The following is an 18901-nucleotide window of genomic DNA, read 5'->3' on the forward strand; positions in this document are numbered from 1 at the left end:
TGGTTTCCTGAAAGGTTGTCTGTCGGGCAGGGTTTTACTCTTGTCGCCGACTTTTTCCAGGATTTTGTCCAGGACGGGCCCAAACATATATTCCCCTTGGAAGGGGATGGCGCAGAGCTTATTTTTTGATGTAATGTCTGCGGCCCAAGTCTTCAGCCATAGTGCCCTTCTCGCTGAGTTGCTGAGGACTCCGGTTTTTGCCCCGTATCTTACCGTCTCCGCTGATGCGTCAGCCAGGAAGGTGGTAGCCATTTTTAAGAGGGGGAGACAGCTGGCCAACTCCTCTCTGGGGGCCCGATCCTTTATGGAGGCTTCTAGCCTGTTTAGCCAGAGCGCCATGGATCTAGCCACTGAGGTTGAGGCTATGTTAGCCTCGATGGTGAGGGATGTTGCCTCCCAGGCTTTCTTCATTAATCCGTTGATTTTTTTATCCATCGGATCGGATAGCTGGGAGGTGTCCTCGAAGGGCAAGAGGGTCTTCTTGGCCACTTTTGCGATTTGGATGTCCACCTTAGGGGTTTCCCTGTACAGGCGGACGTCCTCGGTAGCGAATGCGAGCCGGTTTCGGATCTCTCTTGGAACAGTGATCCTTTTTTCCGGTTCCTGCCATTCGTCTGTGATCACTTGCTGCAGCGTCTGGTTGACTGGGAACATGATCTTTCTTCTAGATCGGAGGCCGCCAAACATCTCATCCTGGATTGTTCTCGGCGGGTTATCTTCCTCAATTTGCATTGTTTCCCTCACCGCCTTGATGAGGTGCGCAATGTCGCTTGATGAGAAGTAATATTTCTTCTCGTCTTCTATGGGAACTGGTGGGTCCTCTAATTCCCCTTCGGACAGGAGCTCCAGTGATTCACCGAAGACCGAACTCGCCGACTCGGTCTGTCTAGGTCTTTTAGGGACCTGTGACGGACCTGGCTGGCCTGGGGAAGGGACGCCATGGAAGCCTGCAGCTCTTCCCTCATCATGCAGCGGATATCGGATTTGAATGCTGCTTTCTCCTCTGCGAGAATTTTCCCCGTGCATCTGTGAAGGCACAGCAATTCACTGTTATAGCAGTGCAAGCGTTGGATTCAGGAGCATTACTTGCGGTAATACACTCACTCCTCGCATAGGGGTTTTTTATAGCTCTCCTCGAGCCTTTTGCTGCAGAGGACGCATTTTTTCGATTTTTTCCTCGGGTCCGTTTTCTTTGGACCCTCCTTATCCATCTACCCATGAAAGTGGGGGAGAGGGGAGACAAGAAAGGGAACATATATGTATCCGCTGTACAAGTGACCATTTGCGCATCTTTTGGCGTATAGCCTACTTACAGTTGGTAGGGTGTCAATCTCTCCCTCACGTGCTGAGCTGTCGTGGGTAGACATACTCACATACACTTGTCTGGCAGTCAGCAGGATCCTCCATGGAGTTTAGCCTGCTTTTATGGGGAGGATTTTCAAATTTGGCGCCATTTCCGGGTTTTCGCCGGTAGCCACGCCCCCTACGTTGTGCGCGTGACGTCACCACGCCGGATGACGTCACCGCTATGCGCCCGAGGTCCAGGGAGGCCGCCGCTGCCGTTCCCCTGCCAGGAGGAACTATCCCATCGCGGCAGCGGCGGCCCGAACACGCGATCCGCGCGAGGGAGACCAGCGCTACTGAGGCGACTGACGGCTCCGTCGGCGGCGCAGGTCGGGGATGCAGGGACTCTTGAGTGTGCGGCCCCGACCTCTACCCCTCCAGGGGGGCCGCACAGCGTGCGGTAAGTTTCGTTGCGGTAAGTCTTCTTTGCCTCCGCAGCTTCCTATCTCCTGCAGCTCTGGAGCTGCTCCTCTGTCCCACCGTAGGGACAGGAAGACACTGAAGCACGGGTGGAAAGGGAGGTGCTTTTAAACTCTTCCTGTCCCTACCTGGGTCAGAGGGCAACCTCCATATGTAATGGGGCCGTCGGGATGACGCTCTGGAAATAGAAATTACTGCTTTACAAAAGCGTCTCCAACATATTGGTCACATGGTTGTAGCAGTCGAGGAAACCCAAGAAGGGATCTTGTCAATATTAGATGCCTACAGATGTGCCATAAAAGAACAAGCTGCTCAAATATTTAATATACCTTTTCATGTTGAGGATATTGAAAACAACAATAGTAGAATTAACCTCCGTATTCAAGGGCTCAGTGAAGACATTAGAAATTCGCAATTAAAGCCATCAGTACAGGAGTTTCTGCAATCTTTTACAATGGCAATCTGATAAACCCATAGAAATTGATAGGATCCATGAGAAATGGTTTGCAGAATTCACTTCTACAAAAGATAGAGAGGCCATTTTGCCAAAGTAGTAGCTGACCTCTCATTCTAGGAGACTCCCATCTCAATACCAAGTGCAAGGCTCTGAAACCATTCCTTGTTGCTCTGGGAGGGGGAAAAAAACATTCCTTACCACTGGGGTTATCCTTCTCGGCCATCAGCCCACAAAGAGGGCAAGTCAGCTGCTTTCAAGTCAATGGGTGATCTTCCAAAATTTCTTGTTACTTTCGAACTTCCTATGCTCACTCTCGCAGATTGGCCTTTTTTTTGTTCCTAGTCTATCCCTCCTTCAAGAGAGAAGTCGCACCCCGCAGGTGCTAAATCTTAGAAGCAATCATGCAAACAGGTTTTGGGACCTAAATGAAGGACCTTGGGCTGATTAAAACTCAGACCTTGGCTGGGATTTAGATTGTAGTTGATCAGTGTCCTCTACATTTATGGCTGTACATTTACACAGTGCCATTTTACAGATTACATTTTTGCAGCTTGCATGTGTTTTTCTGTTTTCCTCTTTCTTAGAGGTCAGTAATTTCCATCAGGACCTCGTGGTCCATATATGGCATATGGTACGAGTAGGATAGTATACCCTGCTGTCTGTTTCCTCACACCTCCTTAGGGTACACAGCACTGGGTGTTGTAGCAGCAGTGGATATCATTTCAGTGTTCAATCACAGCTTTAAGGCTTTTGCCAAGTGTTCAGTTACTGGTTTCCATTCTGTCCTTTCTACACTTTTCTGTCATCGGTGCTTTTCTCATGGTGTTCTGGCTGCGGTTATCTCTAAGTGCTTATACCTAGGGTAAGGACCCCATTAACTGTGTACCTACAATGCTAGAGCCCTTCAGAAAACATGAAAAATAGTCAGATCTTATATAGGCACCATAAAAAAAGAATAATGATAGCTTTGTTTCAGGAAACTCATTTTTTGGCCTCTAATGCCCCAAAAAAGCTCTAATAAATATTACATCTAGTACCATAGTCCTCACTCGAACTGTAAAGCCTGTGGGATTTTAGTAGTGTTCCACAAATCCTTTCAGCCCATATTGTTAACTTCTGAGATGGATGATGCTGAGAGATATTCTTAAAAATCCTTTTATCAGGCCATGGCATATACAATTGCTAGCCTCTATTTTCCCAATCAGGATCAGGCTCTTTTTGACCTCCGTACTCTTTGGAAACTCACTTGTTTTGTGGACAGCATTTTAGGTGATTTTAATTTTGTATATGATCCTTCCATCCCCATATCTGTGGATAGGTCCTCGGTCTCCCCTGCAGTGATCCGGAAAATAAAGAAGGCCTTATTGAGTTTAAAGCTAATTGATTTATGGCAAATATCGCAACTAAACCTAAAAGATTTTAGTTTTCATTCTCTATCTGATAATGGTTACAGTAGGCTTGGACAACTTTCATATCTCAAGACCTCTTGGATGGAAACTGGAATATACTTTATGGTCCGACTATACTCCAAACTATCTTTCCTGGGAGGTTCAGAAAGTGGGACCAGATATCATACCTGGCGTTTGAATGATAAATTTATTAAAAATCTGGTATGCCTTGTGGATATTAAGCAAGCTATTAGCTTGTCCAATCATCAATTAGACCCCACATCTGCTCCCCTACAATGGGAAGCTTAAAAGTGCATTGTCCAAGGCATATTCATATTCAATAGTGCAAGGTTGAAAAAAAGAACTGATAAGCGGTCTGCCTAGCTTCGCGCACTAGGTCTGAGTAGCAGCTTCTAAAAAGCACAATCCTCTGACAAATTAAGGGCTGAAATATCTTCCCTCAGATATCAAGTGGAATCGATTCTTGACCAAAAACCCCTCTGTCTCAGGGACAAATTAAAAGGCTGGATATTATGAATGTGGGAGGTGGTTGACCAGAGCACTTTACCCTTGTCTGTTCCAATCCCATATTATCTCTATTAATTCTCCCACTATGGGGGATTGTACATTCTCCCCTCTGGACACTTTGGAATAATTTTGTTCCTATTACTACAAACTGTATAATATTTCAGAGCATCATGACCCAACTTTACTTCCAAGTGACATCAGGAACTGTATGGAGGCTAACACCCCTGGCAACATCTCTACTAGTGATGTACATATTTTGGATCAAGATTTTTTGTCGATTGAATTGGCTTCCAGCTCTGTAGGAGTTGAAGATAGGGAAGAGCTAGGGAAGAGCTGGGGGACAGATTGCGTCAAACCTAGATTTCACAAGCTGCTATGTGGTGGCCTAATATCCGGCCCTTTACTTCGGGGCATTTAACACAGTCTCCCATCGCTGTCCTTTACCCCCTCAATCCCTGCCGGCTCATGTCAGTTATTCCTAAACAAGAAAAGAATCTCTCAAATCTGCAGTAGTTTTTGTCCCATTTCATTAATATGGATGTCATGTTATTCTCAAAAATGATAGCTCTTACACTGTTGGAGGTGCTCTGCTGCCCCGGGTACTATGTATAACATCTGGTGGGATTGTTCACTGCTGACTTCCCTGTGGCAGAACATCTCCGCCTTACATAAAACATTATGTAGAATATCCACAGATGTTACGCCAGAAATGGCTCTTCTCTGAATGCTCCCAGGCTCCATTTCCCAAATGAAGAAAGGTCTTTTGAGACATTTTATCATGGCTGCAAGACAGGTTATTCCTACGCTTTGGAAACTCCACCTTTAAAGTATGCTATGGTTTGAGGCTGTGAACTCGCTAAGATACATGGAAGAACCAAGATCCTTAGACAATAATGCTACTTGCAACTTTTACTTCCTTTGGCTGTATGATTAGACTTCTGAAATTCACTTGCTTTTACGACTAGGCACTCTTCTATTCTAGATTTCACACGGTGGTGGTAGTAGTGTCATCAGCCTGGACACCTTCAGTGGCACAACTTTTCTCCTTTTAGTCTTGCTTTTATTTTTCCTACTTTCATTTTGTTACTTTGTTTTGTCTTGTTAATATTTACAAGTATGTTACTACCACTTTCTTAAACTCGGTATGCTGTATACTTTGTGTTGTATAGCAGGTGACTAGAGATGAGCGAACGTACTCGTCTGAGCTTGATACTCGTTCGAGTATTAGCGTGTTCGAGATGCTCGTTACTCGAGGCGATCACCACGCGATGTTCGAGTTACTTTCACTTTCATCTCTGAGACGTTAGCGCGCTTTTCTGGCCAATAGAAAGACAGGGAAGGCATTACAACTTCCCCCTGCGACGTTCAAGCCCTATACCACCCCCCTGCAGTGAATGGCTGGCGAGATCAGGTGTCACCCGAGTATAAAAATCGGCCCCTCCCGCGGCTCGCCACAGATGCATTCTGACATTGTTCAGGGAAAGTGCGGTCTTGCTGGAGTTGCTATAGGGAGAGTGTTAGGAGTTATTTTAGGCTTCAAGAACCCCAACGGTCCTTCTTAGGGCCACATCTGACCATGTGCAGTAGTGTTGAGGATGCTTTTTGCAGTGTTGCACAATTTTTTATTTTTATTTTTTTATATCGGCCGTGCAGAGCATTGCGTCCTGCAGTAATTTTACATAGTCCAGGGCCAGTAGTGGTGAGGCAGGGACAGAAGACATATACAGTCTATATAGGCAGTGGGCTTTTCCAAAAAAATTTGGGACAAAAAAAATAAATTTGGGCTGCCTGTGACCGTCCTGAGTGTACTGCGTCTCTGCTGGGGGTAGTTGTCCTAATTCATACGCAGCTAAGCGTTACAGCAGGCTGGCGCAAAATTGCTTCCTGGATCTGCTGTGCGTTCTGTAAGGGAAGTCAGCCTCCAACCACAGGCCAATAAGCGGCACATTTAATTACAGCGTTCTGTTTCTGCACTACTGGTAATACACCATGCTGAGGGGTAGGGGTAGGCCTAGAGGACGTGGACGCGGGCGAGGACGCGGAGGCCCAAGTCAGGGTGTGGGCACAGGCCGAGCTCCTGATCCAGGTGTATCGCAGCCAACTGCTGCGGGATTAGGAGAGAGGCACGTTTCTGGCGTCCCCACATTCTTCTCACAATTAATGCGTCCACGCGGTAGACCTTTATTAGAAAATGAGCAGTGTGAGCAGGTCCTGTCGTGGATGGCAGAAAGTGCATCCAGCAATCTATCGACCACCCACAGTTCTGCGCCGTCCACTGCTGCAACTCTGAATCCTCTGGCTGCTCCTCCTCCTTCCTCCCAGCCTCCTCACTCCATTACAATGACACATTCTGAGGAGCAGGCAGACTCCCAGGATCTGTTCTGGGGCCCCTGCCCAGAATGGGCAGCAATGGTTCCGAATCCTCTCCCACTGGGGGAGTTTGTCGTGACCGATGCCCAACCTTTGGAAAGTTCCCGGGGTCCGGGGGATGAGGCTGGGGACTTCCGGCAACTGTCTCAAGAGCTTTCAGTGGGTGAGGAGGACGATGACGATGAGACACAGTTGTCTATCACTCAGGTAGTAGTAATTGGAGTAAGTACGAGGGAGGAGCGCACAGAGTATTCGGAGGAAGAGCAGCAGGACAATGAGGTGACTGACCCCACCTGGTTTGCTAAGCCTACTGAGGACAGGTCTTCAGAGGGGGAGGCAAGTGCAGCAGCAGGGCAGGTTGGAAGAGGCAGTGCGGTGGCCAGGGGTAGAGGCAGGGCCAGACCGAATAATCCACCAACTGTTTCCCAAAGCGCCCCCTCGCGCCATGCCACCCTGCAGAGGCCAAGGTGCTCAAAGGTCTGGCAGTTTTTCACTGAGAGTGCAGACGACCAACGAACAGTGGTGTGCAACCTTTGTCGCGCCAAGATCAACCGGGGAGCCACCACCACCAGCATGTGCAGGCATATGATGGCCAAGCACCCCACAGGGTGGGACGAACGCCGTTCACCGCCTCCGGTTTGCACCACTGCCTCTCCCCCTGTGCCCCAATCTGCCACTGAGATCTAACCCCCCTCTCAGGACACAAGCACTACCGTCTCCTGGCCTGCACCCACACCCTCACCTCCGCTGTCCTCGGCCCCATCCAGCAATGTCTCTCAGCGCAGCGTCCAGACGTCGCTAGCGCAACTGTTTTAGCGCAAGCGCAAATACGCCGCCACGCATCCGCACGCTCAAGCGTTAAACGTGCACATAGCCAAATTGATCAGCCTGGAGATGCTGCCGTATAGGGTTGTGGAAACGGAGGCTTTCAAAGGTATGATGGCGGCGGCGGCCCCGCGCTACTCAGTTCCCAGTCGCCACTACTTTTCCCGATGTGCCGTCCCAGCCCTGCATGACGTCTCCCGCAACATTGTACGCGCCCTCACCAACACGGTTACTGCCAAGGTCCACTTAACAACGGACACGTGGACAAGCACAGGCGGGCAGGGCCACTATATCTCCCTGACGGCACATTGGGTGAATTTAGTGGAGGCTGGGACCGAGTCAGAGCCTGGGACCGCTCACGTCCTACCCACCCCCAGAATTGCGGGCCCCAGCTCGGTGCTGGTACCTGTGGCGGTGTATGCTTCCTCCACTAAACCACCCTCCTCCTCCTACGCAACCTCTGTCTCGCAATCAAGATGTGTCAGCAGCAGCAGCATGTCGCCAGCAGTCGGTGTCGCGCGGCGTGGCAGCACAGCGGTGGGCAAGCGTCAGCAGGCCGTGCTGAAACTACTCAGCTTAGGAGAGAAGAGGCCCACGGCCCACGAACTGTTGCAGGGTCTGACAGAGCAGACCGACCGCTGGCTTTCACCGCTGAGCCTCCAACCGGGCATGGTCGTGTGTGACAATGGCCGTAACCTGGTGGCGGCTCTGCAGCTCGGCAGCCTCACGCACGTGCAATGCCTGGCCCATGTCTTTAATTTGGTGGTTCAGCGCTTTCTGAAAAGCTACCCACACTTGTCAGACCTGCTCGGAAAGGTGCGCCGGGTCACATTTCCGCAAGTCCAAGACGGACGCTGCCACCCTGCAACATCGGTTTAATCTGCCAGTGCACCGACTGCTGTGCGACGTGCCCACACGGTGGAACTCTACGCTCCACATGTTGGCCAGGCTCTATGAGCAGCGTAGAGCTATAGTGGAATACCAACTCCAACATGGGCGGTGTAGTTGGAGTCAGCCTCCTCAATTCTTTACAGAAGAGTGGGCCTGGTTGGCAGCCATCTGCCAGGTCCTTGGAAACTTTGAGGAGTCTACCCAGATGGTGAGCGGGGATGCTGCAATCATTAGCGTCACCATTCCTCTGCTATGCCTCTTGAGAAGTTCCCTGCAAAGCATAAAGGCAGACGCTTTGCGCTTGGAAACGGAGGCGGGGGAAGACAGTATGTCGCTGGATAGTCAGAGCATCCTCATGTCTATATCTCAGCGCGTTGAGGAGGAGGAGGAGGAGGAGGAGGAGCATGAGGAGGAGGGGGAAGAGACAGCTTGACCCACTGCTGAGGGTACCCATGCTGCTTGCCTGTCATCCCTTCAGCGTGTATGGCCTGAAGAGGAGGAGGAGGAGGAGGATCCTGAAAGTGATCTTCCTAGTGAGGACAGCCATGTGTTGCGTACAGGTACCCTGGCACACATGGCTGACTTCATGTTAGGATGCCTTTCTCGTGACCCTCACGTTACACGCATTCTGGCCACTACGGATTACTGGGTGTACACACTGCTCGACCGACGGTATAAGGAGAACCTTTCCACTCTCATACCCGAAGAGGAAAGGGGTTCGAGAGTGATGCTATACCACAGGACCCTGGCGGACAAACTGATGGTAACATTCCCATCCGACAGCGCTAGTGGCAGAAGGCGCAGTTCCGAGGGCCAGGTAGCAGGGGAGGCGCGGAGATCAGGCAGCATGTACAGTGCAACAGGGGAACACTATCCAAGGCCTTTGCCAGCTTTATGGCTCCCTAGCAAGACTGTGTCACCGCTCCCCAGTCAAGGGGAGTCGGCAGGAGCACTGTAAAAGGATGGTGAGGGAGTACGTAGTCGATCGCACGACCGTCCTCGGTGACGCATCTGCCCCCTACAACTACTGGGTGTCGAATCTGGACATGTGGCCTGAACTCGGGCTGTATGCCCTGGAGGTGCTTGCTTGTCCTGCGGCTAGCGTCTTGTCAGAGAGGGTGTTTAGTGCGGCTGGGGGAATCATCACGGATAAGCGTACCCGCCTGTCAACCGACAGTGCCGACAGGCTTACACTCATCAAGATGAACAAAGCCTGGATTTCCCAGACTTCTCTTCACCACCAGCGGACAGCAGCGATACCTAAGCAATACGTAGGCTGCACCCGCGGACGGAAGCATCGTTATCTATCACCATCAAAAACGGGGACCTTTTAGCTTCATCAATCTGTGTATTCTATTCATCCTCCTCCTCCTGAAACCTGACGTAATCACGCTGTACGTGCAATTTTTCTTAGGCCCACAAGGCTCAGTCATATAATTTTTGTAAACAATTTTTATACGTTTCAATGCTCATTAAAGCGTTGAAACTTGCACCTCAACCAATTTTTATTTTAACTGGGCTGTCTCCAGGCCTAGTTACAAATTAAGCCACATTAACCAAAGCGATTAATGGGTTTCACCTGCCCTCTTGGTTGGGCATGGGCAATTTTTCTGAGGTACATTAGTACTGTTGGTACACCAATTTTTTTGGGCCCTTGCCTACAGTGTAATCCAATTAATTTTTAGCCCACCTGCATTAAAGCTGAAGTTACATCAGCTGTGATGGGCACTGCAATGGGATATATTTATGTACCGCCGGTGGCTTCCTGGCACCCACCCATGCTGTCGGTCCACACGGAGTTGTAACTGCATGTGTCCACTTCTAAAGAACCCCAGTCTGACTGGGGCATGCAGTGTGGGCCGAAGCCCACCTGCATTAAACCTGACATTAGCTTTGCTGTCCAGGGCACTGCAATGGGATATATTTATGTACCGCCGGTGGGTTCCAGGGAGCCACCCATGCTGTTCGTCCACACGGACTTCACAATAGGGAGTTGTACCTGCCTGTGTCTACTTATAAAAAACCCCAGTCTGACTGGGGCATGCAGTGTGGGCCGAAGCCCACCTGCATTTAATCTGACGTTAGCTCTGCTGTCCAGGGCACTGCAATAGGATACATTTATGTACAGCCGGTGGGTTCCAGGGAGCCACCCATGCTGTGGGTGCACACGGAATTCCCATTGCGGAGTTGTACCTGCCTGTGACTATTTATAAAAAACCGCGGTCTGACTGGGGCATGCAGACACCTTGACAGAATGAATAGTGTGTGGCACATAGGTTCCCCATTGCTATGCCCACGTGTGCAGCTCCTGATGGCGGTGGCACAGGATTATATTTCTCACTGCTTCTGTACAGCATTATGGGCTATCGTCCTGCCCCTTTTAAAGAGGGTCGCTGCCTAGCCGTGCCAACACTCTGCAGTGTGTGCCTGCGGTTCCTCCTCATGGCAGACGCACTTATAAATAGACATGAGGGTGGTGTGGCATGAGGGCAGCTGAAGGCTGCGCAGGGACACACTGGTGTGGGCTGTGGACACTGGGTCGTGCGGGGGGGTTGGGCAGCATGTAACCCAGGAGAAGTGGCAGCAGAGTGTCATGCAGGCAGTGATTGTGCTTTGTTGGAGGTAGTGTGGTGCTTAGCTAAGGTATGCATTGCTAATGAGGGCTTTTCAGAAGTAAAAGTTGTTGGGAGGGGGGGGGGCACACTTGCCGCTATTGTGGCTTAATAGTGGGACCTGGGAACTTGAGATGCAGCCCACCATGTAGCCCCTCGCCTGCCCTATCCGTTGCTGTGTCGTTCCCATCACTTTCTTGAATTGCCCAGATTTTCACAAATGAAAACATTAGCGAGCATCGGCGATATACAAAAATGCTCGGGTCGCCCATTGACTTCAATGGGGTTCGTTATTCGAAACGAACCCTCGAGCATCGCGAAAATTTCGTCCCGAGTAACGAGCACCCGAGCATTTTGGTGCTCGCTCATCTCTACAGGTGACCCCTCTGTAATTGCTGTATTACATATTGTTACTGGCAATTTCTGTCAGATCTCCGAATACTTCTTGAACATAAAATTATTTTATTACATAATACAAAGCAGAAAAACCCCTTCACCTTGCAAACACACTCACACGTTTTAGGTTACCCTAAGCTTTGCTCATAGCTAGCTCGAGTCAAGACATTACACAATAGCAAGCAATGCTGCCCGACTTTTAAAAACATCTAAAATGCAGCATTTTAAACAAAACAAAAAAAGAGGATGATGTTAGCAAAACATTTAATAGAAGGCAGCAAAACCTTACTACAAGTGCCAATGCAGTCATCTTTAATTATAATCGAAATCCCTCTAGAAAAACATAATTATTAGCCTAGTACACAAGATACATAATGCAAATCATTTAAGACAATGCGATTTATGCTTGAAAAAAGTAGAAATGTAACCATTCTATTTATGTTCACATGCACACACACAGAGGCCTGTTGCTCCTAAAGGATGTAATATGCAAGACGCTTATTTGTCACAAAGATTGGAATGTAGTTAGTCTGTATTAGTTTATGATATATTCCCTTTGGGACTCTTTAGTGCCTCTGATTTTTCAGTCACTATGACTTCTAAGAAAATTATACTAAATGGTTAGCTTGTGCATGAATGGGTCTAAAGGCTAGATTAAAGCCTCTGTCCAATAAAATTCAATATAGCATATCTGGTAAAAGGATTACCCAATCAGCTGCTTAAAGAAGTCTGAACAGTAAAGGCTCATTTACACGCAAAGACAATCTTTCAAACAATTGAAAGTTTCAGCGATCATTTTGCATAAAGTACTAATTGCCACTGATGCCCATTGGCACTTTATCAGCTTCATTTGCATGTAAATGAGCCTCCAAGAGCTGCTTGCGCAGAACAGCAGGTGGGCTGACTGGGCTGTCAGCTGAATACAATGTAATCAGCTGCTCCATGCAGAACTCCCTGCTATCTCTCTCCAGCTAAACGATGGATTTTTTGCTCACCTAAAAATCATTGTTCAGCCTAGGAGTGACAGATAGAAGCATTTACACAACGATTATCACTCAAAAGCCATCGTTTGAGCGAATTCTGAGCGATAATCATTGCCTGTAAATGGGGCTTAAGACCCCTTGAACATCCATCATCCATGAGCAATCCGTTTAAGATGCATTGAAGCTCTCATTAAGCCCTTAATGCTATAGGATACACAACATCCTGGAGGTTCGGGGTTTGTATACGGGGATCCCGCGACATATAATGTAGGCGCCGGCTGTTTTCAGAGCCAACAAATGTCACTGTCAATTCTGTACATAAAACCTAAATGTCGAGTAATGTTGGATTCCGCATGTGCCTGGTCGGCATCTGCGTGGAAGTCTTTTTGCTGTACTGTGGATGGTCCGCACGGCTCACTGCTGGAAATACGCAGTACAGTTAAATTTATTTTATTTTTTCAAATCACTGCTTTTTCCGCGTTACCACTTAACAATGATGCAGAATTGCGACCTTTCTGAATTGTTGTGGAAAGGCCGCAGATCGAACGGCTTCCATTGACTTCAGTGGAAGATACCTGCGCAGTGTCCGTACAGAATCACAGCATGCTGCAATTTCTTCTCCACAAGCGGAAATGCTATTGGCTGTATTTGCTGTGGAATCCGGAGGCGGACGCCCACTCTGGGATCTACAATACGAATCCGCCCGTGTGCAGGCGGCCTAAACCATGTACAATTTTTGGATCAGTGGGAAGTCTTCAGGCAAAACAATTTTTGTTCAACAAACTAATCTCAATTTAAATCAGTGATGGTTTTATACCTTTGTGTTTCTAACTAGAGACAAGCTGGTTCAAAACATTGACATTGCAGCTCTTGATGGAGAGAATATAAAAATGGTAAATTCCTTGAATTTGCTGATGCAGTGAAAAGTTCCCCATTGCATCTGCTGGATTGTCAAAAGATGCAAAAGTGGAAGGGGGAATAAAACTGCCATAGTCACAAACAGCCTTGAGTCCTACCTTTGCAGTCTTCTGAAGCCCATCATCTGTCATTTGGTTCTGGCGAGTTGCATTAGAAGGTACTTTCTTTACTTCACTGCTCCCTGGCTTGTCTTTAGTTTCTGTATTATGGGAAAGAAAAAAGCACAAGTACAATAGTATCTATTCTCATCTTAATACCGCGCCAACATATTCCACAGCACTTTACAAATCAGAGGGAACATGGACAAAAGCAGATATTACATGCAGAATTAAACCAATAACCAACTTGAACAGTGGGAGAGAGGACTCTGCTTGTACTACTGGCGTGAACTCTGTTTCCGCAAACCCTACAAGTGCTTGTTCTGTACAAGGTCATTCCATCTCGTTAATAAATAGGGTACTATACGTAAAGCTGCATGAGCACGTCAGCAGCCAGCAGGGGTGTATAAAATAGATAGGAAGTTCATTAGGGTGTATGGGATACAGTGGTAAGAAGGGGGCCAAGTTCTGAGGGAAAATGGAGAAGAGGGGTAAACCGAGGGATTAGGGAATATTGTAGGTCTACCTAAAGAAATGTGGTTTTAGGGCCCACTTAAAACAGAGCGCGTTGGGGGTTAAACCGATCGTATAAAGAAGCGTGGCCCAAATGCTAAGGAACAATCTTTTGTCCAACAGTGCGACGGGTGGGGAGTCCGAAAGGGTCAAAAACATATGGTAACGGTGGCACAAAGCAGGTCTGACTGTTTCCTAGTGCATTTTGTACAGTAGAAATTTCCATAGTAAAGCTGCCGAACTGAGTCAATCACTTGTTTCGCAGTCATGTCTCCATGTCATGAGCACAACGTTCGATAGACATGGGAGAGATTTATGAAGCGGTCCAACACAAAAAGTTATTTGTGGTCTATAGCAAAGAATCACAGTTTCTTTTTCAATGCTCCTGAAAAATGAAAACTGTTCTGCAATTGGTTGCTACAGGCAACAAAGAAAGTTTATTTTCGAAGGTTTTCCTAAATCTGCTCCATAATGTTCATCCATGTCAATTTTAATAAGGAACTATACAACAATTACAAAGCTATTGCAGAATGTTTGGGTTTCCTAGCGAGAGAATCAACCGGTATTTTTGCTATGGCATACTGCAAGCATGTTCAATGACTGAGGCACTGGAGTAAAGCAGGGGCCGTGTCCTTACTATCTAATTCATGTAGCCAAAGAAAGCTTCCAAATACGACTACACCTCATTCAAACAAAGCTCATCAAATGAATTCACATGTTCCACTAAAGAGCCAGACACTTAGTAACATTCTGACTTATCTGCCAGATGGTATAAACCACCTTTGTATTCATAGAATCGTCTTAACTCATCTCTATCAGGTTACAGCACAATTTGGGAAAAACAGCCTCTCCTGCATAATCTTTTTAATAGATAAAAACAACATTACACACTTAACCTTAGCTCTCACACAAGCAGTGCTTAAGTAATTCTAAACACCATCATTTTCCGAGTACTGGAAAGAAACCTCTTAAAATCCGTAGGTTAGGTCTACCAAAGCTTAAGTGATCTAATATTTCTGTGTATATGCACATATTAACTTTAGAGAAGATGAAAAATGTATGTTAGTCACAGACTATGTCCACACTTGTTGAAGCTAGAGAAAAAAAAAAAATCAATATAAAAATATTGAAAAAAAAAAGAAAAGATATTGGAGAATTGATCAAGTACAGACCACTTTAGGCACCCATGACAAGTCTATGAGGTTAAGTTATACACTCAAAAAAACATTATTGACTACCCAAAAAACATGCACATTTATTGCAGTGGTATGAAGAGAATAAGCTTCTGCCTATCACAAAAATAAAATTCACCAAGCAGAAAACTCCATCTATTCCTTCAACACGTTAGCAGTTTTGTTAATAAGGGAGATGGAATAATACCTCCACAGTGCCACCTATTGGAAGGCAGCATTCCTTCAAGCCAAAGTCAGACTCTTTATACAAGCCTTGTAACAATGACTGTGCATGGAGTCAGACTTTGCTTTTAATTCCCAGACAGATGTTTCACGGTATTTGCCCTTCATCAGGGTAAAGTAGGAGTGTGGCTTTACTAGTGAGAAGCCTAGGATGTCAGTCACCTAAGGAGAAAAGCTGGCGTTTCTGACCCCAGTTTAGTTAAAGGGGTTGTCCCACAGAAGCAAGTGCAGTTATGCACTTCTGTATGGCCATGTTAATGCACTTTGTAATATACATCGTGCATTAAACATTGGCCATACAGAAGTTATATACTTACCCCCTTCTGGGGCTGGCGTCCCCGTCTCCATGGCGACGACCAAACTTCTCCTCTGGTCGCCGCAACAGTCGCACTTGCGCAGAGAGGAATCCTCTTCTGGAGGTTCCGGGCTCACGAGCTGCGTCCTGGCTCCTCCCCCTTCTCAGAGTCATCGCGTAGCTCTGCCCCCGTCACACGGTGCCGATCAGCCAATGAGGTGGCTGGAATCGGCAGTGGCACGTAGACAGCAGAACATCCACGGTGCACTATGGGAGAAGACCAGCGGCAGCCATCTTGGAAATGAGATTTTTTAAAGTTGCTGAACAGGGATTCAGGTAAGGGAATTTTTTGTTTTTTTTAATAACACCTGCCAGCAGTATTCCTTTACAGGTACTGAGGGACTGGGCAAAAACATTTTTCTCTCTTTAGGCGCGGAACAACCCCTTTAAGTAATTTAATGATCTAATCTTGATTTGTAATCTCTATATCTCACTCACTGACTCACTACTAATTCTCTAGCTTCCAGGTCTTTAGGTCCTAAAGAGGAAAAGTAAAGGGGTCACAGCTCGATTATTCACTGCTAAGTGCAAAATTATTAGCACCCCTGGGTAATGTACCAAATCTAATTCTCTAACTCCCCGATATCGTACAAACATGAAATTTGGGATGGTTGTTCTTTAGGTCCTAAATAGGAAAAAGTAAGGGGGTCACAACTCAAAAATTCAATGCTAAGTTCAAAAGTATTGACACCCCTATGTAATATACCTTTCCGGTGTCGTACAAACATGAAATTTGGCATGACCATTATTTTGGTCTTAACTAGGAAAAGTTAAGCGGTCACAACTTGATTATTCAATGGTAAGTGCAAAAGTATTGGCACCCCTATATGATGTACCTTATCTAATTCTCTAACTTCCTGGTGTCATACAAACATGAAATTTGGCATGACTATTCTTTAGGTCCTAAATAAAAGGGGGTCACAATTCGATTTCTTCAATGCTAATTGCAAAAGTAAGTGCACCCCTATGTAATGTGACTTCTGTGTTGTACAAGCGTGAAATTTGGCGCGAGCATTCTTTAGGTCCCAAATGAGGAGTGTGGGAGGGGTAGCATATTTTGCAGCCTGAGGAGAATCTAATGCTCCTCTACGTGTATACATATTTTATTCCTCAGTTACTCTAAAATAACCTTGACTTCATAACATTTTCCGTGCAAACACCACGTAAACACCTGTATCAAATTAACTCGGGAAAAGCTGGGTATATCAGCTAGTAATACATAAATTAGCAATTTAATGAGTTAATAAATAAATGTAAAAAAAATAAATAGGTAGGTACAAAATATAATTGCACTGGAAAGTGTAGGGTCATAATCAACTCCGCTAAGAGAGACTTTTCTCTCTACAGCCGAGGTGCTTCTGTCACGTTGAGAATATAAATAAAACCAAATATTTATTTAAAAATCTAAAACTGCCTAATTTTGAGCAATACAAAATAATACAAGACTATTTGTATTTTACAGGTCCATGCTCCACATGCCATAAAGGGAAAAAATGGTTCTCATTGAGTATTTTATGTAAGGGAATATCGCTACATGTTCTTCAAACAGCAGATCAGCAGGAGTGCTAGAAGTTGGAACCCCAATCTAGTAGTGATGGTCTATCCCAGTGTTTCCCAAACTCCAGTCCTCAGGGACCACCAACAGGTCATGTTTTCAAGATCTCCTACAGTAAGAACACCTGTGGCAATGTCTGAGGCACCGACAATTATCACCTGAGCAACACTGAGGAAATCCTGAAAACATGACCTGTTGGGGTCCCTGAGAACTGGAGTTTGAGAAACACTGTGACCCAAGAACACACATGCACTTCTAAACCTGGTTAACCTTTTTCATTTGATTAGCCTGCTTTGTACTTTATGCAGCATCAATCAGATTATGAAGTAGGAAGGAATTTTTTCCCCCTAAAGTGAGGAAAATTGGTTTCTACCTCATGTTGAGCCACAGGAAGGAGAAAAAAAAAACGATTGCAGGATAAAAACTGCTAAACTGAATGGCCATATTTCCAGCATTATAAACTGTATTACAAAAACTAGACCTTAGCCATACATCATGTTCTTTCTTATAGAAGATATTGCGACAGATTGACTATTGGAGTTATGCCAATTTTCTGGTATAACTTAGTTTGCACTACATTATGTGTTTTCAGACATTTACAGATATTTTACGGCAGTAGTGGCTTTGGGGAAAGGGGATGTGGCCTGTATGATACATTGTTCATTAAAGTTACGAGCAGTTTTTGGCATAAACTAAACCAACTAAAGGGTAGCACAAAGTTGGACTAAATAGTCTAAAGATTCAACAGATTCCTCATGGAGCAGAGCCACCGTGATAAATCTGGATCATTTCAAAACGGTTTGGTCTACGTTTCCACTATTAGTCTGCCCCTTTATTTTGCTGTGTTTGATTCAGCAGACTTGTCTTGAGTGCCATCATTTTGTGTATTTTCATTAAATATTTCTCCACTGGAGTCAACATAGTTGAACTATTGGAGGTAGAGATTGCATGCAACATTATCCCAAACTTTGTAACTACACGACAACATTGAACAGCAAAATAGCAGATGATGCTTATACAGCAAGTTTACCCTGTAAAGAACATCTTGGATTAAAGGGTACCTTTATACTGAGCAACTATTAACCCCTTAAGGACCAGGCTGTTTGCACCTTAAGGACCAGACCCTTTTTTTATTTTTTTTTAGGGATTTTACCCATGTGGTGGTTTTACTGCTCTATTTTTTTCTTCAGCTACCAAAATTATTTTTGCTGCTTTTTTAAATATGTTTTTCACTGACCTTTTTTTCCCTGTTTTTTTGTTTTATTGAGGGTAAAAATTTAAAAATATATATTTAACATTTATAGTTTTTGTTTTAAAATTAGTATATAAACACTAAGATAAAGTATGGGAACGGGTTCCTCATTTTGTTTCGGACAGTTTGATATAGAATATGTATGCTTTTGGAATACAGGGCGCATACGGCGACTGTTTTGGTTGGCTTCGGCTCATTTTCTTTTTTATGTATACACTTATGTTTGTTTTTTTTTTTACTTAATCCTCTAACTAATTTTTTTCCATCGTCCTCTAGGGGTCATTCACATGGTCATTTTTTAAAATTATTATTACTACACACTTTCCACTGTAGCATTCATAGGAGCCCCAGTTACAGGTAAAAATATCCACATGAAGTGACAATAGTCACTGTCAGAGCTGATCAGGGTCTGCTAGGACACTGCAGCTCTCCTGTGCCAGCGAGATCCTGACTGTCATGTGATCGCCGGCTTGCGTAGTGGAAGAAACACTTTCACTTCTTAGTACATTGCACTCATTGAGTGCCATTTACCCGAGAAAGCAGAAGGTAAAAACAGTTAAAAACCAGTTCTCTTTTCTCCT

General features: G+C 45.8%; 1 protein-coding gene across 3 annotated transcripts in view; it reads right to left on the reverse strand.

Annotated features, from left to right (window-relative positions):
* The window catches only part of DIS3L2 (DIS3 like 3'-5' exoribonuclease 2), a 285607-nt gene that overhangs the window by 134177 nt on the left and 132529 nt on the right, over positions 1 to 18901 (reverse strand). For all 3 annotated transcript variants that reach the window (XM_066602644.1, XM_066602662.1, XM_066602653.1), the window contains one exon: positions 13231 to 13331. In XM_066602644.1, the coding sequence (XP_066458741.1) occupies positions 13231 to 13331 (101 nt within the window). The remainder of the gene's footprint in view (positions 1 to 13230; positions 13332 to 18901) is intronic.

The sequence above is a fragment of the Eleutherodactylus coqui genome, chromosome 1 (assembly GCF_035609145.1).
Source record: "Eleutherodactylus coqui strain aEleCoq1 chromosome 1, aEleCoq1.hap1, whole genome shotgun sequence".
Taxonomy (NCBI): domain Eukaryota; kingdom Metazoa; phylum Chordata; class Amphibia; order Anura; family Eleutherodactylidae; genus Eleutherodactylus; species Eleutherodactylus coqui.